Here is a 24,034-nt window from a genome sequence, read left to right as displayed (position 1 = left end):
GTGTGTGTGTGTGTGTGTGTGTGTGTGTGTGTGTGTGTGTGTGTGTGTGTGTGTGTGTGAGAGAGAGAGAGAGAGAGAGAGATAATTGATTTCTACTGTGGGTTCTATAATGATGGAATAATCAGTTTGTGGTAATAAATTAGGATCTTAAGGTGTCATATGGTGCTTAAATTAGATATTTAGATATTAAATATTAGTGCCTGTACAAATTCACTTCAGATCATACTGATTGCACGGATGGGACTGGCAACAGAGCCTGATGTGCATGATGTTTTTCGTGAACTGTATTTTTCTTGACTGTGGTCAGGCTTTAATCCTTCAGGAGACGGGAAGACTGCGTGCCAGTCTGCCTCAGAGCTCACTGGTGTATCTGATGTAGGATGCTGTGGTAAGATGCATGCACCAAACTCCACCAACTCCACCAATATGACCTGGAGCTTTGGAGTCTAATTGGAGTTTAACTGCTACGGTGGCCAACTTTTCTTACGTAACTGGTCTCAGGATGTTTGGTTTCACCATAATTTTAGATGAACTAATCCCTCCTTGTATATCTTGGTAAAAGAAAACATATTTGACTCTGAGTTTGGAAAAGATTCAATGAGTGAGCAGAGGTTCAGTCAGGAAGACTTTTTATGCTCTCATTAATTCACACTCTCTGTCTCTCTCTGGCTTCTACTCAATCTACGGGACTATGGGAGTTCACGCTTTCAGTTAAACCAATCAGATTTTTCCACAAACTCCTTGAGCCAATCATATCGTTGTTGTCAAACTTCAAATCTGCTCCTTTCTCTGTTGCTGTCAGTTGTCATTTCTAGTGCAAAATTGTAACCCTTCTTTCTATTCACCCCCTGTCCTTATCAAATCTTGTGCCCGGCTCCACATCTCATCCTTTGAGCTAATTCTCTCAACCAATTCACCACCACTACCACCAGTGTAGTGATATTCCTGCACTACTCATGGCATTCTTGCCCCCATAACATGATCATGCTGTGATGGGGTCAAAGGCCCACTTTTCTTGAGATTTGTACCATATGCAAAAAAGTCTTCTATTTGTACAGTTACATTTGCCCCCTTATTTTATTCACAAAATACAACAATTAAAGCGTGATGCATTTTTTTCCAGAATTATATTAGAATTGAAAGCTCCATCTTGAACAGACATTAAGTAGATTTAGTTACATTGTGCAGATTATGCATGTCTCTTTACCTTAAAGGTATAGTTTGGCTTTTTTAAAGTGTGGTTGCCTCCATCTAAGCTGCTTTGGATGAGGGAAGCAGAGGAAAACAAAATCAACATCAGTTGAGTGTATACTATATTTTGAATGTTTTCCCCTCTTTGTCTTGTCGCCAGATAGTCCTTTTCTTTGGTACTACATTTTGTCCATATATTCATGTACTGTTTTCCCTGTATTACTCTGCGGACCCACTGTTTGTGTTTGATTTTCAGCAAAGTAAAGTGGCAAAAATGTTCTTAGTATACAGTAGCGTACACTTAAACATTAATGTTTTTGTTGACATTTAGAGTGCTGCCCCTGTCCACAGCAGTACATTGCATAGCTTCCATATCGGGACTCATATCTGCCTTAGAGTGCCGACAGCCATCAACTGTAGGTAACACAGTGACTATGGATATACAACCACACTTCAAAATACCTGAACTATCCCTTTAAGTAAATACTTTTACTGTAATGTATTAACAGTTTAATAAGTAATAATAAGTTTTACTTTAGAATAAAATATGTACTTCTACCACTGCTAACCAACATTCCCAAGTCGAGAATGGGTGAAAAGTAAAGCAACAAGGCGTTTGTCTGGGGCCCCCAAATCACTAAACCCGCCACTGAAAACACACCCAAGTCGCAGCAACTCACGGTCAGAAACACCCATGAAATAAATTCACTTGAGGTATCAAATTTCAATTAGGCACATTAGTGACTTACTTGGCTTTCACCAGCACAGTTATAAAGTAGATGCATTCAATTAGTGGACGATTTTTTTTACTGTTATAAGTTATCATGGCCATCTTTTTGAGTTGCACACAATTTGAGTTGCAATGGCAGTATAGTTGTTCATGTCCACTTGTTCACTCCATGTTAATGAATAAGATTTTGGCTATAATGTTAGTCATTTCAGCATCCACAGTCAGGAACATCGGGGCACCGTTAGCATTGTTTTGTTTGCCCTGTTTGTCTTCCCCAGTTTGTGTTGAACTATATGGTGTCTCTTGCACTGGCAAAAACATATAAACTAGCAAAGTTAACTTAGCAGAAGTATTCATTTCCAAAAAGGCATATTAAATCTATTGCTTTGTCACATCCACCGTGGTTATACCTGTAGGGCTGCAGTGGAGGACATGCTCAAATCTGAGCCCTGCGGCCCCGCCCTCGCTGCAGCATTGAGCTGTTTATTCAAAGTTTATTAATACTCATCCTATTGCATGTTCAAATTGCACTAAATTAGACACAAACCTTCCTGTCGTACCCAGCAACGCACCCAACCAGTGTAAAGTAGAACAACTTGGTTCGTTATATGCGAAGGAAGGACAGACAGACAGACAAACAAACGGACAGACAGATTGACATTTAGTCCTGTTGAACCACAGCTGGTGCAACTACGGTATAAAAAGGTATATCAGTTATTTAATCATTTCAAGGTATCTCTTCCATACACTCTCGGCCATACACACAGTCTGTCTGTGATTTCTAAAGACAGAATAATGTGCAGGCTACTGGTCCAGCTGCTTTCAGGTCAGACACTCACTGTTGTTCTGCAATCTGCAGTCCAAGTATAACTCCATTACTGAGGGGACTTTAAAATGGGAGCTGTGTGACACACAGCGGGATGATTTAGTTTAATGACCATGGTGTGACAGTACTGTGATGGAAATTGGACTCCCCCTGCAAATTTACATCACTTGAGGGTACTTGGGGCTCTTTTAGCGGCTGTACTCCAGAGCACGAGCCATCAGGAGGTCCTGGATATGTCATGCTTGTCACCTTCCTTTAAGTGCATCTGCAGACGTGGGAGAGGGATTAATATTATATAGCCTACGGAAGCACAGAGGCCGCCTTATCAGCACTGCAGATGTGATAAGCACCTCTACCCCCATGAAAACCAGGAAAGATCTCCAAGCAAAGAGACAAGCATCTCTTTGTGTTGTTCCCTCACACTGGTTCAGAGTTTCAATGCGGCTTTAGTGGCAGATATGGTGCAATTTCACATCTGTTGTAATTTGATGTGCCTGGATCACCCTCTGTGAAATCGTCTTGATCGCAACATGGCTCCTTTCAATTATTTAGAAAGTTGGCATATGGTTTTAGAGATTGTAATCTGATTTCTTTTGATTTTGAGGTAGTCAGAATAGCCTACATCACAAGCCCCAATAACAGCTGTGCAAAAAAAAAAAATAGCCTGTCTCTGTGATCATGTTATTTGGTAGCTTAGCATCCACACTAGAAAAAAATATAGATTTATTTATTTAATAAAAAATGTCACTTTTATGGAAATGTTTTCCATCATTGCCATGACACTCATCTCACATTAGTTCACATCAATGCAGATGTCACTGTGCACAAATTGCATCGCCCTCAAACTGATTCTGAGCTGTGAATGGAAGTTATGGCACCATTGCTGTCACTTCAGTTTTATCAGAAAAGCACCCAGTGGAACCATGGAAACAAGATGTGACACAAAAAACATCTACATCAAAGCCAGCATATACTGTAATTAGAATTTATTGAAGCCTACTCAGTCAGAAAAGGTACATGATCTGCTGAGCCTTTGGATGCAGTCCCATACCTTCCATTAAACATAGTACAGCACATTAAGCTTTGGTATCACATGAGGCAAAAATGAATGTGATCATTTGACAGTCGGTTGCCGCAAATAGGCATATGGCATTTATGTATTTCAGTATTACTGTATGGAAAGAAGCAGTCTATAGAAAGCACCTGTTTACTTATAAAATTGTCTGGTGGAAAATTACATATCCATAGTTTAGGTATTTTAGTGTAGATAATAATTATACATCATGATCTGCATTTCATGCTAACAGGAATGGCTTTCTAGTATTTACAGTCAAACTCAGAAAATAAATATCTGCATGCATAACTGCAACAAAGCTCAAAGTTTAGAGACATTTGGGGTCTTAAAAGATTATATGTTCGATATGTTTTCTTACACAACACCTAAAATGCGTGCTACCCACCAGCGACAGGGCATAATGACACGACAAGCTACTTGACATCCTCTGTAGTTGTAAGGCCAGGGCCAGTAGCCACGCAGCGGCTCACATATTCTCTGACAGTGAGTGTAGCTGCGCTGGCATTCTGAGCAGCAGATCCCCTGGTGGTCTAACATGGTGTCAAAGGTCATGGCTCCTTCCTCTCCGGCCCCTCCGCTGCGCTGAAGTTTTGAAGCAATGTTAATTTGGAAGACCAAGCTTTTTATTTAATTAAAAAAAAAAAAAATCTATACTCATTTGCAATTCAAATGTTTCAGAAACTTCTCATCCCCCCAAACAAACATCTCAGACAACATGAAGTTTTATAACCGATGGGAATTTTCTCCTCAGTTCACAAGTTCATTAACTTGGAATTGCAGCTGTTATCCTGGTGACCTGCAATCATGACCACTAATATGACACCTACTCAACAGCAGCAGCAGTTTATCAGGTGGCAGAGGTTAGAAAAATTCAATGCCATTTACTTTTTTAATGAGGCTGGTATTTTATACGCATTGGTGTTCTGAAGTCCTCTGGAAAAGTGTTTACAAAACAGAGAAACTTCAATGTTACTTTAAGGGTTGCTTCAGGGCTCAGTATATGTCTCTTGATAATTAATCAAAAATTCACCAGCTCTGGAGCCTTGTTTATCATAAACAGAGTTGTTGATGAAGTTGCTACTCACATGATAGGGGTTTTCGGGATTGTATGCTGACCCCACAGCAGACTGTGCCCCCTCCCCTTCTTCCAGGACTCTGGAGGTGTCATCTTCTGCGTGATTCACCGGCTTCCTCTCCTCAGCAGCTGCCTCCAACTCTTCCATGTTAAACTGCCGTTTGGCTCGCTGTGTGTCTCTCTTTCTCCTCTCCCCATCTGTTACAGCAGCCATGAGAGACAAGAGTATTGGGTCAACATCCACAAGACGCCGCACATGTCCTCGGAGCTCAATCCTACATAGCTGGGTCTGTCTCAGTTGTCCTGAATAATTAATCTAGCAGCAGTGATTTCAAGCAGTCGTGCATATTTCAAGATCATTCTTTTTTAATACAAGACGGGAGCCTTTTTTTGGTGTACTCTAAATGTAGAGTATGTTCAAGATGTTCAAGTGTTTCACCAACTTCTCAGACAAGGCTGTGCATTTTACAAGTGTGTCAGCAGATAAGCAGGGCAATCACAACTCAGATTTGAATAAACTATGAAAGGATGTACAATAATTCAAATGCAATAGACCATGCTCTGTGATAGCAGTCCAGTTTTATAAACTCGGTGGAATGGACTGAATCAATACATAATATCTAGAAAAAAGAGAAGAAGGCAACCTTTATGATAGATAGGTTGGAGCCAGTAAATGGGAAGTTCCCTGCAAAGACCCAGAATTTTGTTGCTCAGAAAGCTGGTATCCTTCAGGGGTTGCTCCGCAGAAACCCATATGAGGAACTCCTCATCGAACCTCACTGGAATGACTTCATCTGTCTGGTGACAAGGAAAGGACAATATTCTTGAATTAGAAAAAATAAATCAGCACAGAGCAATTTCCTTTTCCAATCGGCAACACTCTGTATCAAGTAGTGTGTGTGTATATACCAGGTCAAACATCAGTGACTCTTTGTTGTGAGCTCCCATGTGTGGAAGGTTGGCTTTGATTTGGGATTTTATATAACACTTCTCTCCTCCAAAGAAGCGGATTCCGGTTATTCCCTGCACCAAATCACAGAGATGCCATGTTTACACTCACAGCTTCGCTACTTTGCTAAGCACACAGAAAGTCTCAAGCGAACTACCTCAGGAAGAGAGAACAAGGACAAACTCACTCACAATTTCAAAGTCATGAATCTCCACAGCCTCCTCAGCCCCACTGCCAGTTTTAAATCTCTCCAGGTTGTTGTCTGAATCGATTTCCACGGAGCCCTGCCTCACCTCCCCATTGATGTTCATGCTGTAATGGACATTATAAACCTGGCAGCATTCAAGGTGGAACGTTAAAAAGACTGATTAGTCAAGTTATGTAAATCACACACTGGCAAACACAACAGAAATGAGATACAGAAAAACAAGCTTTGTATTTTTCATGCAATCCCCCTGCACAATCATTACTGGTGTTGCTTCTCTTACAGAAATCCAGTGTATTTTAAGCACACTGAGAATTGAACAAAGCACCACAGGAGATGCTGTTGCAGACCTTGATGGGAAGTTTACCCAACAGGTGAGCTCAATAGGAGACATAAACATTACGCTTTTTTTTATATAAGAGGGAGCATTTAACAGGAACAATTTATGTCATTTGTATGGATTGTAATTGAATTAAAGATGCAGTTTCACATTCTGAATTGTGATGATGAATATCATTATTATAAAGGTATCTATCATTAACATAAATAACTATTGTACAATAATGCTTATAATAAAATGTTTTTATTATCAAAGGATCTACATCCTAAGGCATCCTTGCATTCACTTGAGATATCTGTTATTGAAGTGGCACTGTAATAACTTTAGCATAATCCTCAGTCGATACTTACATTTTTATCGCTGACTTTCCACAGGTAGACAGCAGCCATGGATGCACACAGCATCAAAACCGCACCAACAATAAGAGCCACGGCTCCGAATCTCAAGAGGTGACTGACCGCAGCAGAGGTTGGTGTGTTGGGTTGTTTCTTTTCAAAGTTCAGAAGATGCAAGTAAGAAATGATGCATACTAAATAAATAATACCATTCCTGGAAACCTGGAAAAGAGTTTGCAGTCTATGGCTCTATATACATATCATGGACTTCAATCATATTTCCAATCAAGAACTTATTAAGCCTGTCTTACCGGAGGCGGGCAGTGTTCAAAACAACCAGATCCATGAGTGGTGTTTTGGATTTTTTCCATAGTCTCTCTCATGAAGTCCTCTATAATTCCTCCACTAATACTGTTGCTTTTCTTTGGAGAATCGAGTTATCCACTAGGAAGCTTTGTGGCATTTGAGTGTGAATGACGCACACTTGATATAAATTCTTTGAGCCAAATCCTTCATCTGAATGTTAGCTGTAGATCTATTTCACCTAAAGCAAGGTGGCCACCGTGTGGTACCCAACTACAAGAAGGCTTTTAAAGTAGTTATGAGGTCAGCTTGGCTGGTGTCATGTGTTGCGGGCAGTGATATAATGGGTGGTAGAAAGGTTGTTTAGTAATCGGTGTAAGGAGGAAAAGACAAACAGGCTCTTGCATATGCTGTACTCCTTTCATTTAATATCCCATCTATTATAGTTGGATGTCAATTATGACACAACTTTATATGAATACTTCATATTACGTCCAGTGTTTCTTTGGTTACAGGTGTTGAATGAACAGATTGCACTCCCTGTAGTCAAACGTGCATGCAGAAGCAAATCTCCTTAGGTCTTTATTTTCCTACAATATGCTACACGACAGTACTGACTTACACAATGATGGGCACACAGGCATAGCCTTTGCTTAATTGTTAACTTTCTGATTTTACAATAGGAGAAAGGTAGTTTTGTGTCAAGGCTACTCTGTCGTTATCATAAAAAGAAGAAACATAGTAAGAAAATAGATTCAAATGTGTAGTGCTGCTGTTGCTTGGAAACAGATTGAACCTCATTTTTGGATAATTGGAGAGCTGGGAGGCAATCAGAAAAGGTGAAGGGATTCTTTGACCTTGGAAAAGAAATGTGTAATTGTAAGAGCATTTGATCAGAAATGCAGTATTTGTATGCAAATTTAGGAAGCCTGATAACAGCATTATGTATATGAAAAGAATATGACATTGGCTTATGCTTGCTATCCTTTTAACTGTGATCGTTGAAGGACCACATTTTATTTATCGCAGCTTATATGCCTTTCAGGCAAAGTAAATGCATTCAGTTGACTAACTGAGGTTATTCTGCATGCATTTCTCAATATATCCTCAGGATAACAGGTTGTACTCTTTCTGTAAGATTACATTTGAATCCTGTAAACCCAGATGGCTAATTTTTTAAACTGTGGTTAAGGAGCAACACAATTTCACTTTTATCTGTTTATTTGTGCAACAATGTGACAAAACCTACCACAAACATGGTAATCTTTCATATTGATTGTTTTTCATATTGATTGTTTTCCACAGCCTCCATAGGTCATGCCCCTTAAATAGTAACACATGCTTTTGAAAATCCATAATAAAATTCTTCTTCTTTACATTGAATCATTATGAAAAATATATTATTAATGTACAAAATCTTGCATATTACACATGACACATTGAACAGTCTTATATGAGCCAGAAGACATACAACATACTACAAAACACTGCAACAATCCAACATAGAGTCAAGTAAGATAAAAGTACTGTACAGTATAAAGACAATATCCCCCCTGATGACTTTTTGAACGTTAAGCATTTGTGTACTCTGGAATGGACATCTCATCTGTTTCCTGTATTCTGGCCGGTGTCTGTGGCCCAACGAGAATATAATCAAATTCCTGGTGTTGGACTTTTTCATACACACTTTGCAGACCATTGGTTTTGGGTATGAGAGTTGGATAGTAGTTTTCCCTTCCGGTGTTCCGGGGAAGTGAAGCAGTCTTGTTGAAAGTTGAGAGATGCGGTCCGGAGGCCATGCTCGTGTTGGGCCTTGTAGCTGAAGGGCTCCAGCATCGGTCCGAATGTCCCAACACTTTGCACTCGCTTGTGCATGCCCAGAGACCTGTGGGAAACAGCAGAGCTGTCAGTGTGAAATACGGATACATTTGCTGGCTTGCCTGGTTGAGGGTGTTTGGTGTTGAAAGACCCCAGTGAGCCCAGGTAAGATCAATAATGTGTCCAGTGTATTAGAAAATGTAATCTTTATGGTACATGGCTTAGACAAAAAGGAATGCATGACTGTCTCTGAATGTCTTTTGTTTGACTCATTTCCCTGAGTTTCTATCTTATTATTATTTCTCAAAATATTTTTGTGGTACTCACTATTTGTTGGCGGCGACTCTTTTTTATGCACATCTCCACTTATGTCTGAATCGCTGTCATTGAAGTCACTGTCCCCTTTTCCACTGTCCTTGCCACTGATATGGGGATCTCTCGCTGAGATCGTTGTGAATGAATTACCCTTCCATATTGTTATTGGTCTGACGGTTTCTTTCCCATATCCAGGTAGTGTGGAGTAACCCTGTGAAGATACAGACACATGGCACAAAAATGTTGAGACAAGATTCAAAAGACGACAAAGTCTGTGCAAAAGAAACTTTGAATATCTCTGAAAAAGACTGACTCACCTTCAATTTGCCCTCCATCACCCTGCTGTTTGACTCAAAGATGCCTGCTGTCTGCCTGCCATCCTCACAGCCTGTCTCTGTTGTGTTGCTGGCCAGTGGAGGTTTCTCTGGAAATGGATGGGCATCAAACACTTTTCCTTTGTGGTTGGCAATCAATGAATCAACATGACCACTTTCCACTTTTTCCACATTTGGTCTGTCCTCTTTCTCATCATACCCCCTCTCCCTTGTCTCTTTTTTCCGACGGCTGCAAATGGTTGTGATGAGAATGATAGCCAGCAGGAGGAGAGAGCAGCTCCCTGCCAAGACAATGATTATGGCTATGGACATGTCCCATTCAAAGAGCTCCTCGCTGCCATTTTGAGCCAAAGAAGGCATACTGGGTAGAGTTCCTTCTGTGAAGCTGAAGTATATAATGGCTGTGGAGGTAAGTGCTGGGGATCCATTGTCACTGACCGACACTGTGACTTTGACATTGTCTGTGAGATCATACGTCAGCTGTCCGCTCACGTGCACCTTCCCTGTGTCTTTGTTGATGGAGAAACCCAGGTGTCCCCCCTCAGTGATTTTATAGGACAGTTGTGCATTTATGCCTTCATCAGCATCTGTGGCCTTAATCTGGGTTACCACGTAACCTGCAGGCGCATCTTTGGGCAGAAAAACCTCAGCAGATCCTTTGTAAAGGGGCGGCTCTATGATAGAAGGTTGGTTGTCATTCTGATCAACTATTTTTAGTCTGATGACAGCTGTGCTCTGCAGCTGTGGTGACCCCCCGTCACTTGCTTGGATGTGTATGTCTAGCAGTTTCATCACTTCATAATTAAAACTTCTCAGCGCATAGATAGAGCCAGACACTGAATTAAGAGACACAAAGGTGTTTACTGGAGACCCCATAATAACACCATCCACCAGTCTGTAAGTGATTTTGCCATTATTGCCCAGATCTGCATCCCTGGCCTCAGCTGTGGTGATATAAGCCCCCGGTGCGTTGTTTTCCACCACTGAAACTTCATAGACAGCTTTAGTAAAGTGAGGGGCGTTGTCGTTCTCGTCGCTGAGTCTAATGGTGTACTGAGTGATCTTTCTCAGCGGAGGTGACCCAAAATCCTCAGCCATGACTGTCAAGTTATACTCACTAATCCTCTCCCTGTCTAGGACTGCTGCTGTAACTATCATGTAGCTGTCCTCGTAAGCCTGTCGTAGTTTGAAATGGTCGTGGCCGTATAGTGTGCAGTGAACCTGGCTGTTCACACCCGAGTCTCTGTCCAAGGTGCTGATCAGCGCCACCAGACTGTCCTTGTCTGCCGCCTCGCTAATATATGCAGTGCCTGTCGTGATGGAGGTCATCGGGGTGATGCTAATTTCTGGGGCATTGTCATTAACATCTGTGACATGAATTATGATTTTACACACGGAGGGGGTCGGGTTGGGTCCCAGATCTGTCGCTTGGACGTCTAGCTCATAGGTGCTTTTGTCCTCAAAATCCACAGGGCTCCTGAGCGTCAGACGGCCTGATTTATTATCCACTTGGAAAAGTCCTCGGATCTCATGAGAAACCTGTTTTCCGAACCCGTAGACGACCTCACCGTTTAAACCCTCATCAGCATCAACTGCATTTAAGTCCAGTATAACTGCGCCAACCGGTGCGTCCTCTGGCAAATTGACTGAGAAACTATTCTGGTCAAAAACTGGACTATTGTCATTAAAGTCAGTCACTCTAATGGTTATCTTTGTTGACCCCAATCTGTGAGGGTTCCCTCCGTCTGTGGCGACCAGCTCCACGGTGTATGATGACTGACTCTCCCTGTCTAGCTCTTTCATTAGCACCAATTCCGCATATTTAACCCCATCCGCTCTCAAGAGCACATCAATAGTAAAATGACTGTTGACAGAAATTTGATAGCTTTGGATGTAGTTTGACCCGACGTCAGCGTCCGCAGCCGGGTCTAAAGGGATGCGGGACCCCACTGCTGCGTTCTCTGAGATCTCCACTATAGATTCCTTGTTTGGAAACTCCGGAGAGTTATCATTGGTGTCCTTTATCTCCACCTCAACGTGAATCAATCTATAGCGCTCTTTGGAGAAATTCACCACGTCAAAAGTGATAAGACAATGTAAAGTGTGTCTGCAGATTCTCTCCCTGTCGATTCGTTCCCCGACAACGAGTTCCCCGTCGCTTTCTCTCACCCTGATGAATGAATCATTGAATTGTTTCATCATCCTGAAATTGGTCTTGGAGGAATGAGACAGAGTCAAGGACATGTCCTTGGCAAGGTTTCCGATGACTGTACCTGGTGCGTCCTCCTCATTGGTCTGGTATCGAATAGTATTTCCCTCGGACTGAGCCAGTGAGGCAAATAAAAACTGATGGATTGAAAATAGAAAAATCCAACGGTGCCAATAAGTTATACGTTTGCCCCGTATCATCTTCGTAGTAATCTTCCCCTCGGTAAGCAGCCTCATTGTGTGCTGAACAGATGAGAGCAGTTCACCTCTGGAGTGAGCTCTCCATGCAGCTCCCGCTTTTATGAACTGAACTGTGCTGCAAGTGAAAGTTACTCGCTCCTTTGCGCGCACCCAGTCAGATACGCTTGTTGCCTCGCCTTCAATATAGCTCAAAATTCTGCAGCGGAGGGGTTTATACAGCTCCTCATGCTAATGAGACGAAGTGTGACCAATCCCTCGCTTTAGAATTAAAAATACCCCCTTATAAAAAAGAAGAAGCTCTAAGCCTGTTTTGAGTGTGCACTGAAGGAAGTTGCAAAATAGAAGAAAAGGGCAGAGAGATATGCCATGGCTTGAAGATAGTCCCTGCTCTGTTTATCGTCTTTTTACAGCCATTACAGAGTGATGGTTTTATTTAGCTAAAGCCTATTCCTTCCTCTTTTGATGTTTAGTTTATTGTCTCTTGAGCGTGCTTGCGCGCCAGTAGGTGTGTGTGTGTGTGTGTGTGTGTGTGTGTGTGTGTGTGTGTGTGCACTCACATGGCCAGCGCAATTGTCTTTTTGGTAAGCTGAGAAAGGTTTTGTTCAGTGCACAGCTTATTTGGAAAAACAACAACAACATCAACAACAACACAAACCCAGCTTGATTATTCAAAGCATCCACAGCACATCTGAGGGAGAAGTGAGGCAAGACTGATCACTTTATATGGCAATATAGATTTTGTTATTTACTAAAAAAGATGATCAGGCTTTTACCATCTCACGTTGTAATCTGTATATAAACACAGCACATGGATGAAGGGATAGTTCCCCAGAGTCTTACTGAAAAAACATGAGAGCAAGAGCTTGTATTCTCTTACCAATCATTCATTACAGCTTTCTCCTAGTTTACGAGAAACATACATCTGACTCTGATGCCTCTTTATCTCCTGGGTTTTGTCTACCCCCCCCCCCCCCCACACACACACACACACACTCTTAAAACATAACACCCAACTGTTATGAATTCAAATCACATTACATTCAAAACACTATAATGATGAGCCATTTACTTTTGCACGTTTTCATGCACAATTAAACAGGAACTATAGCCAAAAGTATTTGGACAGCCCCGTAATCATAAAGTACTGTAATGAACTTTTGGTTTGGGGCTGTTCGGGGCTAAGTCCTTTAGTTGCAGCTGGGAAATCTTTATGCTACAGCATAAAATTATAGTTAAGACAATACTGTGCTTCCAACTTTCTTGCAGGGATTTCCTGTTTCAGCATGACAATGCCCCTGTGCACAAAGCAAAAACCCATAAAGAAAATTGTCTTCAAACTTTGGAGTGGAAAATCTTGACTTGCCTGTTCAGAGCTTTGATCTCAGCCACATCCAACACCTTTGGTTTAAATTGGACAGTGCTAGCCAGGTCTTTTCACCCAACATCAGTGGCAAACCGCACTAATGCTCTTGTTGCTGAGAAGGCATAACCCTGAAGGAGTTTAATTAGAAAAAAGGATCAGCTCCATATACTGCTTAATATGTGTCTACTAAAGAAAAAACATTTTTTACACAAAATATTGATTTAAAAAGGAAATATTTAAACTTAAAAATGGCCCCTCAGAGTCTACGATAGCCAGGGTCTGCAGCTCTCTGCTATTCAGAAATAACTGACCGTAGAATGCCGTAATTGAGTATTTCAGCAGAGCTGTGTAATAAATCAAGATACCAATGCCCATGCTTTTGGAATTACATTTTTAACAACCACTTGTGTTATGATAATGCTGGTCTGTTCACATGCTTTGTTCAGGTGTCCACATACAGTTCTTTTGTGGACACCCCTCCATTCAGTGAACTCTATATATCTTCTTTAATTGTAAATTAAATACAACCACTGCCATAATCTACAGCCTTAAAATCTAACTGCTGAATTGAGTCGACATTTCTCTGGAACATTGGACTACAGTATGGATTGCAACACATGCTTCCGTTCTGTTGTATTTGGCACCGGTGTATGGTCAGCCCTTGCTGTATAAATTCTCCCTTTTTTAAATGTGATAGAGGGAATTGGCATCGTAGAGTAAATTTAAGTAGTACAAGTAATATAGAAAATAAATCCATAAATGTTCACTGTTTGTTTCCACCAAACTCATGTCCATTTCTTCTGCTTAGATCTTCTACCCAACCTCTAGTGGAGCCTATTAAGATTTGTAAGAGTGATTTTTTGCACTTCGTTATTGTTAGGCTTTGGAAAACACATAGAAACCTGGAGAATACTGTAATTGTTCTGCTACCCAGCATTGAGATAGAAGTAACTCATCTGGGGCTTCTGCCACTAACGGTATATCTCTGACTATTTACTTCAAACTTCTTTATTTGCCAAATCTCTTAAATAGGAACTTAACCCATTTTAATCCAGGTCTGTGTTGTGGTTCTCTGGATACAGACATTAATTGATATTTATAATCCTTTTATCAGATTAAGGTAGTTTATCAAAATGATCCGCTCAAACACAAATATACCTAAACAAGTTTGCATACAGTGTAAGTCATGTACAGAGGTTAAGATATGTTGATAAGAAAAAATTCTACAAGGCTGGAATACGCCAGCATTATATTTGCTGGACTTTAAAAATGGGAGGAATGTACAGCACATTCATGCAAGGTTTCTACTGAAACTGTCAACTGCTTTTTGTGTTATCCTCAAAGAAAATTCTTCCAATGCTGAATAACACTAGCTACACGTTCAAGCATGCAATGTGTCGTAATATCAATCTAAGGTATTAATATTATATTAATATTAATTTATTTTCTTTGTAAAGATTCCAATCACACCTGTAAAGTGTGAAGTTTTCTTTAGCTTGTGCTGTAAGTAAGAGGCTAAATTTGGAGCACATTCAGGTGTATTTCTTGAGTATACTTGATAAAATAGGCAGTATTTTCATACTTACAATAGATTAGAATGACCATGTGCAAAAATGAAGACCTTACTCTTCACATCCATCAGCTATTATGAGGTGTTTTAGCAATTTTTGTTCATTAAAAGCAGCAGCAGGTAGACAGACAGGTCTTTTTTGTTATGTTTTCTTTAATCTGTTAAATCTGTTAAATGTGATGGATGCGGTTGCACTTTTTGTATTTTGTTTTTCTTTTTTTGATTGAATTGATACTTCATGTGAGATCTGTGTTATTTTATCGCTGATGTGATTGTGGTGCACTGGGTGTGGCATTTGGACATGAACAATGGCAACTCCCACTTGTGGATTCACCATCCAATAGATTTGAAATCCTGGTCAACCAATTATCCAATGAGTGTTGCTCACCTGTTGTAGGTTGACTATATATGTGTTTGTCTTGTCTTTGTTCTGTTTGACTGATGAGGACAGAGTGTTTCCACACTTAAAGGCTAACAATTGTGCTCCAGTCTTTTCCTTTCCCCTGCAGTTCTCTGTCTTTGAGCTGAGAGACACCTGATTCAGTGGCACGCTGCTGGAAGAGCTCTGTTCAAAGCAGGCAGATACAATTGCGTTACATTGTATTCAACAGCTTAAGTGCCAGATAGTTTTCTCAGGAGTCGGTGGAGAGTGAATATTGCACTTACATCCATCAGGTGGACACAAACATGACTCTAAAGGCAGGATGCTGCTGCTCCATATCTGCTGGAATATGCAAGTAGGCAAAATCCAGTTTTGCTTACAGGTTAGTCATATCAACTCTGTAGTCATTGTTGCATGTAAAGCTTGTTGCACTGCTAAAGAAAACAAAAAAACCACACACAAAACCAAAAAACAAACTCAACTCCCCTGATGCTTCAATACAATTAACATTGGAGTTTATGTTGCAGTAGAAACTATTATCTATTCAATTCAATTCAATTTTATTTATAGTGCCAAATCAAAACAAAAGTTATCTCAGGACACTTTACAAACTAAACTTATGATTTACATAGACCCAACAATTCCTCAGTAGAGTACAGTGGCAACGAAAACCTTCCCTATTACAGGCAGGAACGTCAGACAGACCCAGCTCTATGGAGGACAGCCATCTATTGTCCTCATCAAAAATAATAACTAAGGCGTACATAAACTCATAACAGCATAATGTAGTTTTTTAAATTCAGCAAATGAGTGGAAACCATCGAGGATGGTTCATTAAATCATTTGATAAACACCTGTTTTTTTCTTCTTTAGAGCCACATGTTACATAGACTGATTTTTACTAGAACAGAGGTGCTCATAGATTCTGTGTGGGCGACTTCTCTTTGGATTACATTAAATCAGGTCAAATGATAGATGGATTATTATACTACAATGCAGCATTAGTTTGAAATGGGGTGCGGAGGAGTTTATGCGAATTTATGATAAGTAAATGGTTGTTTATAGTTCAGAAGGTAATTTAGCAGATGGTTGTTTTCATTGGTGTGTGCAAGTCCACTGTTGGTTATGGCTTTATTTACATACATTTAATTGTATTGTGTTCAGATTGAAAACATAAAATACATTGAATGTTTTGTAGTGATGGATTTTCTGCTCATTATGACCTGTCGGAGATTCAACCTGCTTGCAAGTCTGACTTTCAGACAAGCAGTGCTCTACAGTTTAAAATGAAAATAAGAAGTTGATACTTAAATATTTATTTTAATACACGAGTCCAAGGTCACTTCAACAGAAGACTAGTTTTCAAGAATTCTAGCTGCATTTTATATTAATATTTGATTATATATCTTTGTAGCAATTTATATAACTGTTTTTTATTCAGGGTGAGAGGAATTGTCATAATCATCAGTCCTAAAAAACGTCTACATGATGCTGATGGAAAACCATGATAGCATTTTCATGATTAATGTTATAAAATTGTGTTGAATGTAGCTATTTCCATGAAAGTTACTGGCAAATTATTCATAGCCTCAAACAGATTCACCAACAGAGCGAAAGAAGCAAGCGGCAAACAGAAAATGTATGAGAGGGAGAAAAAAAAAACTGTTGCAGGGAAAGATATTTCAAATTTACTATTGGCCCACAGACACAATTCCATATTTAATGGGATTGTAAATGCATTCAGTTTCAAGCGATGCCTTTGCATTTTAACTTCTCTAATCACTCTGGTCCATAATGTGCCTGAAGAAATGCCATGATAGTCTGCATTTGTTAAAGGCACTTAGTCTCGCATTCTTTTACAAAGATTAGAAATCAGAAGCAAATTATACTGTGGTGGAGCTCAACTGAATATTGCTCTGGTGGGTGATCACTTGCCTTAAAGAACTCAGTATTCATTGTCTCAGAGATTCTAGGCTCTCTGTCTGCCTGTCTGTCTGTCTGCCTGTCTGTCTGTCTGTCTGTCTGTCTGTCTGTTTGTCTGTCTGCCTGTCTGCCTGTCTGTCTGTCTGCCTGTCTGTCTGCCTGTCTATCTGTCTCTCTGTCTCTCTCACTACCTCAAATTCTTTGTGTACCATGTTAGACTTGACCTTGAAATGTGTATTTTTAGATACATTTTAGTGTAAGTGGCCCTTTTGACACACCAAGAAGAGCTCTTAGCGCATTTTTAAGCAAAATGAGTACTTAATTATGTTACACTTCAATCAAATGTTCTCTCTACTTACATGGAATTATTAAAGACATGGTAAGACATTTTGGGAAATGTGTTTCATTGCTTTTTTGCCAAGAGTTTGATGATAAGAAGCTAGATAATAAGCTGGTTAGCTTAGCTTAGGACAAAAGCTGGAAACATGAGTAAGCAGTAGCCTGGATCTTTATTTAATAACAGTTTAACAATCACAGAAGAAAGCAAGAGCATATCTATGTTCCCCAGGTCCTATATCTCCCAGCTTTATATCCTTTTAATGGCATGGTCAAATATTAAAATCACAGACCTACAGCTGATCTACTAATGTTTACTCCTTTAAACCTACACCATCAAGTTTGCATACATGTGGTAGTTTTCTTTTTTCATTGATATTTCCAAAGTGGCTGAACAGATCTGTAAAACCAGATCTGAAAAGATCAATACCACCATCACCACCACCTCCACCACCACTTATATCTGTATGGTAAGCTCCTGCTAGCAGCTAGTAAGCTTAGCTTTGCAGAACTTGACTGGACACAGGAGGAAACAGCTAGCCTGGCGTTGTACAAATTAAACAAACAAGATAAATCAGGTTAATTAAATAGTTTTGGGGCTTGCAGGTGGATTTTGTTACATTTAGACAGAGTCAGGCTAGCTGTGTCCAGTTTTTAGGACTAGGCTAAGCTACGTCGCTGTGGGATGTAGCTTCAAATTTAGTGTACAGATATAAGATTGGTATTGATCTTTTCATTTAACTCTCAGCAATAAAGTGAGTATGTTTATTTCCCAAAATGTCAAACTAACAATTACTTGAGATGTTTCACATTGAAAGTAGCTACTTCTGCAGTTTTGCTGTCTTTCTGTATTTGTAAAACTGTTATTTAAAGAGTTGGGGCTGAAAGGATTTCTTTTATGTCTGAGATAACATGTTAATGGGGTCACAGTCCCCTCCTATTGAGCTGTGTTCTTTGTGTTCCATTGGTAGGCTACATATGTTGACCTGGTCCGCATAATTGCCACATTGTATCGTCACAAGTGAAGTGACACACTTCACACAAGCTTAACCTTCAGATGAAAGTTGTGTTTAAACACACTTTACAGTGAGGTTATCGAGTCAATACTCATTTTCAACAGTCTTTGAAGTCAGTCGGAGGTATATAAAGAAGAAAAACATGTGTTTTGTAGACCAGATATGAGAGGCACTATAGATCGTCGTAGCTTATTATGGGCTTTTAAAATGTATTCTTCAAAACATGCTTTTGAATACGAGCTGTGAAATCTCAGATGGCTACTGATCCCACAGGCAACATCAGATCTTTTTGTTCTGAAGATGCTCTTCGCTGATTAATTCAAACATCAAAATAAAACTGGTGTTTTCATATGCACGAGTAAAGCCTACGACGTCACATGGGGGTTTCAAACCCCAGCGGAAGTCTTAAACTCAGAAAGAAGCCAATGTTATGTTTTATTGATTCTTCTCTTGGAGTTTGGAGACAATCAGGCGGGTGAATATTTCATTTCTCTCTTTATGTTTGGACTGAGAGCTATATCCCAGTGTTCAAGGTGTCTCTCCAGACATGTCCCACAGCAGATATAAACAAAGTTATTAGATGAGCAAGATGAGATTCAGAGGGAAAGTCAATGCTGAGAGCTTTGGAGGAGCCCTCTGACAGTACGTTCTGGCAATTCAGACTGTCATGCTTCATTGTTCTTTGGGGAAAATGGGTGTAGTTTGACTTTGAATGTTACCATAGAGCTTATGGACTAACCGGTGGTGAATCTCGTTTTGCAATTTTGTGCGTGTAAATTATAATTTATGTTTTGGGAAGAGGTAGTACACTATGGGTTTTGCATACTGAAGGCAGATCAACTTAAATATGTACAATAAGTGCAAAGCATTGTAGAAATGTAGGTCATCTTTCTCAGGCGGTGAGATTTCCTGTCTTTGTGTGTATGTTTTAAGAGGAGGCGGTGTTACGTGTGTGTGTGTGTGTGTGTGTGTGTGTGTGTGTGTGTGTGTGTGTGTGTGTGTTGCACATATGGGGGGTTGGGGGGTCATATCTGTAATTCAGTGAGACCATCATGTCTCATACAATGCAGATGGAGGAGGAGGCTGCAACATGTAGTGTTTTCTTGCCACAAGCGCTAATACGGCTGTTTCTGCGCATGCTGTTTCGCTGCGAGCAACATGGTGTTTGAGGCATGTGCTCTACAGTACTGGTTGAGGTATAATTATGTAAATTGCATTCAAAAGAAATCAGCAATGGTTCATGTGGAATGGATGTGTCAACAAGGTGTCCACGTTCACTGTGAGAATTTACTAATTAAACATGACACCCTTTCTCTCTCAACACATGGGCTCAGTGAAACACTATGGGATTAAAAAAAGTACTGTGGTGTATATGTTGTTGCTGGATGATAAATAATCTTCTTGGGGGCAAAAAATAGGCTTTCATTTTGCCATTGGAAGTGTCAAAATTTTGCCGCAGAGTTCACTACAGGGCAATTAAACGTTGTACATGTTGTTGACGTGTGTAATGAAAGTGCCTAAAACAAATCAAATAGTGTGTCTACACTGCAGCCTATGTGATGTCCTAAAACACAAACAAGGATGATTCATTACACTGGTTATTTTTCTTGCCCACTAAATGCTTGAACTCTATTTGACAGCGAGTGTAGATAAACTACTTTGCCCCAATGTCTGAAAAGCACTGTACCTGAAAAGATTAACCCAGTCCATTAGAAAACATAATTTCCCCCTTTTTGTGTGATATCTTTCCCCCAATGAAACAGTTCAGACTCTACCTTATCTATAGTGAACTTTAAAATGGAGAACAAGACAAAGGGGGGCATAGCAGAGTTAGGATCTCCTCAGCTTCGGTTGCAGATGAAACACGTGACTTTGGTGAAGTGCTGGGACAATTAATGAAGGAGAGACAAGTGCTTAGAGAGCTTGTGAATGACACTTGAGTGCTGGCAAGGAGTGAAAAAAGGACTTTTGAAGTTTTTCGTTTACTCCCTCCTCCTCTTGCGTTTGCCCAAGATGAATTGGCTTTTCAGATTTAAGAAAGTGCATGGCTGAAATACAAAGAGCGGCTCATCTATCAGCCCCTGAATAGTGAAAGAAAATCCTATGGCTGTGTGGGGGGAGGGGACTAGGGAGGGGTGTGTTGTTGGTCTCTGATTAAACCTTGGGCCTGTTTTACTCAGGGACTTGCAGCCCAAACATCAATCCTCTCTTCTTCCACTTGAAATCCTTTGAACCACTTGAGACAATTTCTTAAGCCCCCTTTTTAAAGATTTTCTTTATCAAGTGCACCAGCATATGTGTCAACGAACACTTATTGCAGCTCGGATGTTTATTGTATAAAATTGTAACCTGACAAAGACGAGCTCTTGGCATTGGTAATGGAAGTACAAAAAAAAACCATCATCCAGTTTGCACTTTCATCATTCAGATGCAAACTGTCCGTGATCCAGTGTATGAGTGAGTGAAACTGCAGATGAGACAGCAGGAATATAAAGAAGAGCATTTGAAATGTCTCTACAGTATGCAAGGATATGTCAGTCTAAACAGAATAGAGAAAATACTGATAAAATTTCAAACACCTGCCAGCCTCTTCACAAATACACACACAGAGAAAAACACAATTACACACAGAGCGGCATTATAGAAAGCTTTTAGAATGTTTCCAGGGCGTCAAGATCTTAATTTTTGATGCCGTTTTATGTGCATCCACTGTATAAATTGGCCTCCCCAGTTTTCTGAAGTGATAAGAGGTAAACACCAAAAACCAATAACTGTCAGCTGAACATTAAATCAAACTGACAAGTCTCTTAAAAGGTACGACCATGAAAAATTAACTGCAGGATTTTTGAGGAGAACTAAAATGTGCAGGTTTTTTTTTTTTCATCTATCTCATCTCCTGTGATCCACATTTTTTCACACTGTGGCTGGCTTTAGTCTGAGCTAGAATACATACAATTTGGATGACAGCCTTTATTCAATAGCAACTCAATTTGAAAACTCTTTATGCTGGACATGGTATTAAGGTTGCTTCTTTTCTTTAATTTACTATGTGACGGTTGAATATTGCTGTCTTATTCCACAGAAGCAAGTCAAAGGGGGCTAACTTGACATGGATCAGGTCGAAATGATCCCACTGACTTCCTGTTATACATTCTCTGAACATCCTTTCTCTGCAAGGCAGATTCTGTGACCCATGGGTGGAGACTTTAAAGATTGTATAGGCTCAGTCAGTCTCAGCTGTGTCCTGGGAAACGGAGAGAGAATCAAGTCAAATCCCGGCAGAGTACGAGTGACATTAAATCCTTAATAGTTATTGGTTAGATATTAAGGGATTAAAGCACCATGGGATCCTGAGACCAAATGGAAAACTATCTGTCAAATATTCTCTTCCAGATTACCATGTTACATGCTGATGTGTCTAACAGCCCTTCTGTGTGTACTATAAATCTCATCAAAATGTGCGTATATGGCAGTTCTGGAAATGCAGCCTAAAATTAGAGAAGGGAGAACTTCATTGCCCTGACACATATAGGTCTTGAGTCACTTGGCTTTGCATGGATTCCAGAGAGCAATCACACAGAGATTGAGCAAAGGTGCGGCAAACTTAAACATGTCAGCCAATTTCAGATGTGTGAAGCAACAGAGTGCTTCAGCAGCGCTGGCGGCTCATGGCCTTGGGCCTTTGGCTGTCTGAATCTGAAATTCACAGTTCAGAGCACACCCGGAGATGGAGCTGTAGAAATCCTTGATGCCCTGCACAATGAGGCCATTTCATAGTAGATCACAGCAGTCTCTTGCTGGTGTTGAAGGGAGAGGAAAAGCATTTTGACAGGCCAATGAAGAATTTATTTGAAATGTCTTGTGGTGTTGAGAAGATTTGCGTGCTCTTCAAAAAGCTACGAGGGAAATCATTGGAGGCCACACAGATACGAGTTTATACAACCGTTCCTCCAGCATGGTTAGAGTGCTTCATCAACACTTACACTAACTAGGTTAGGAATATGATTAATCCTTTATCCACAAAATCTTGTTTTCTTTCGCATGTCTAAATTGTCTGTTTGATACAACAAAACTCTTCTAACAGTGTGTTCACATAGCCTAAGCAAACCACACAGATTCCATGGTATCTAGCTGTGCACAGCAGTTTGTGTGGAAAGAAAGATGCTGAACATGAGGGAGCATCAGAAAAAGTGATTAAGGCTGACAAGAGAGTCCTCTGCTTGGTGACAGACTGTGACAGTGCTCAGGTAGGAAACAACAGTAGAGAAATCTGCCTTGAGTATTTGTAAACTATGAACTGCCAGAAGGACACTCAGCTCATTGCCCATTCGTTCCCGTTGAAGACAGAAATCTTCATTAACAGGTCAACGTGAGTGCACCAGGAATGTGTCCTATAACCTGGAAATTAGTGAGCATCTTTGCATATCTGGTTCCATTGTCTCTATGTAAGTTGGTTTATGGTTAGATGCTTAAATACGGTGGTTGACATAAACTTATGAGATTTTGAAATTAGTTTTAATGAGATAATATCTGTTGGTTTATTCTCACACTCACTCAAGTTGTCACACGTTTTAAAAAAATGCGGTTGCTAACGTGGTTAAATGAGACAGAGGTTGTCAAATGTCATTAAGCCGAACACACACAATGAGTTGGGAGCTACTGGTGGTAAAATTGTAGTCATGCAACCGTGAAGGTGGCACAGAGGAATTAGTTAGACTGCATCAGGCTATTGACTATACAGACATTACTATTATCAATTCATTGTGTTAACTGTGCAGGATGTTACGTTTGCAAGTGATTCTGTTCTTTTTGAATGACTCTTTGGTATGAACGAAGTGAACCGAGTCTTACTCTTTATCGTTCGCTCCATTGCACTTCCGCCTTTCCCCTGTGCTCCCATCAAAGAGCCAAATTTCACTAGTGCAGGAGGCAGAAAACAACGTGGATTACACCACGCCGACCGAGTCTCTGCCGATTTCAGCATTGGTCCTTACCAAAAGTTCACAGTTCTGGTCTCGGTTTTATTACGGTCTTTTTATAAATCACCCTTGTTCTTCACCATCGACGGTTTGTTTTCTTCCGGTTTTGGCTGCTGCGTGATAGAAACGTCATCAACACGCCCTTTGGCTCTATGTGAATACACCGGAGAATGAGCTATTCATAACTTTGATAACATGGGAGGTAGTGAGGAATATGTAGCAACAATTTAAAATCTGTGGGAAAACCTGGACAGCTTTGTATCTCAGTCATGGGGTATTTTATGGCAATACAACATGACATATTTGTTAATATCTTGCAAACTTAAAGCATGGGATGGCTTGTTTTTTTTTTTTATGTAGTGATTTGCTGTGCCTCGAGGACATGCAGAACTGTGGCTGCTTGGGTTGGGTGAATATCTGTGAAACAGACAGTATGTATGAGCCACAGGGCATGTAAAATGATTTACTTTCATGCTGTACTCTGTCTAACTGTCTAACTGTCACTGCTTTTTATTCACAGTCAAATGCAGATTATTATGTGCTAGATTGTTCTCTAGCT

At 40.2% G+C, this 24,034-nt stretch overlaps 2 protein-coding genes across 2 annotated transcripts; both read right to left on the bottom strand.

Annotated features, from left to right (window-relative positions):
* Nucleotides 1–3,862: 3,862 nt before the first annotated feature.
* On the bottom strand, nucleotides 3,863–7,121 carry LOC310953273 (leukocyte cell-derived chemotaxin 1-like). The gene is made up of 7 exons (XM_083922237.1): nucleotides 7,038–7,121; nucleotides 6,742–6,879; nucleotides 6,038–6,178; nucleotides 5,807–5,920; nucleotides 5,542–5,695; nucleotides 4,908–5,095; nucleotides 3,863–4,404 (listed from the first exon to the last, which is right to left on the bottom strand). Exons 1-7 carry the CDS (start codon nucleotides 7,107–7,109, stop codon nucleotides 4,177–4,179), a joined length of 1,035 nt encoding a protein of 344 aa, XP_083778363.1. The 5' UTR covers nucleotides 7,110–7,121; the 3' UTR covers nucleotides 3,863–4,176.
* Nucleotides 7,122–8,600: 1,479 nt separating this feature from the next.
* LOC310952436 (protocadherin 8) lies at nucleotides 8,601–11,957 on the bottom strand (the record flags this gene model as incomplete). Its single annotated transcript, XM_083921048.1, has 3 exons — nucleotides 9,480–11,957; nucleotides 9,175–9,373; nucleotides 8,601–8,914 (listed from the first exon to the last, which is right to left on the bottom strand). The coding sequence occupies exons 1-3, from the start codon at nucleotides 11,940–11,942 to the stop codon at nucleotides 8,601–8,603; spliced, it is 2,976 nt and encodes a 991-aa protein (XP_083777174.1). The 5' UTR covers nucleotides 11,943–11,957.
* Nucleotides 11,958–24,034: the final 12,077 nt, after the last annotated feature.

The sequence above is a fragment of the Echiichthys vipera genome (genome assembly GCF_963691815.1).
Source record: "Echiichthys vipera genome assembly, chromosome: 10".
In the NCBI taxonomy this organism is placed as follows: Eukaryota; Metazoa; Chordata; class Actinopteri; order Perciformes; family Trachinidae; genus Echiichthys; species Echiichthys vipera.
This window is presented reverse-complemented; position numbering and strand designations above follow the sequence as displayed.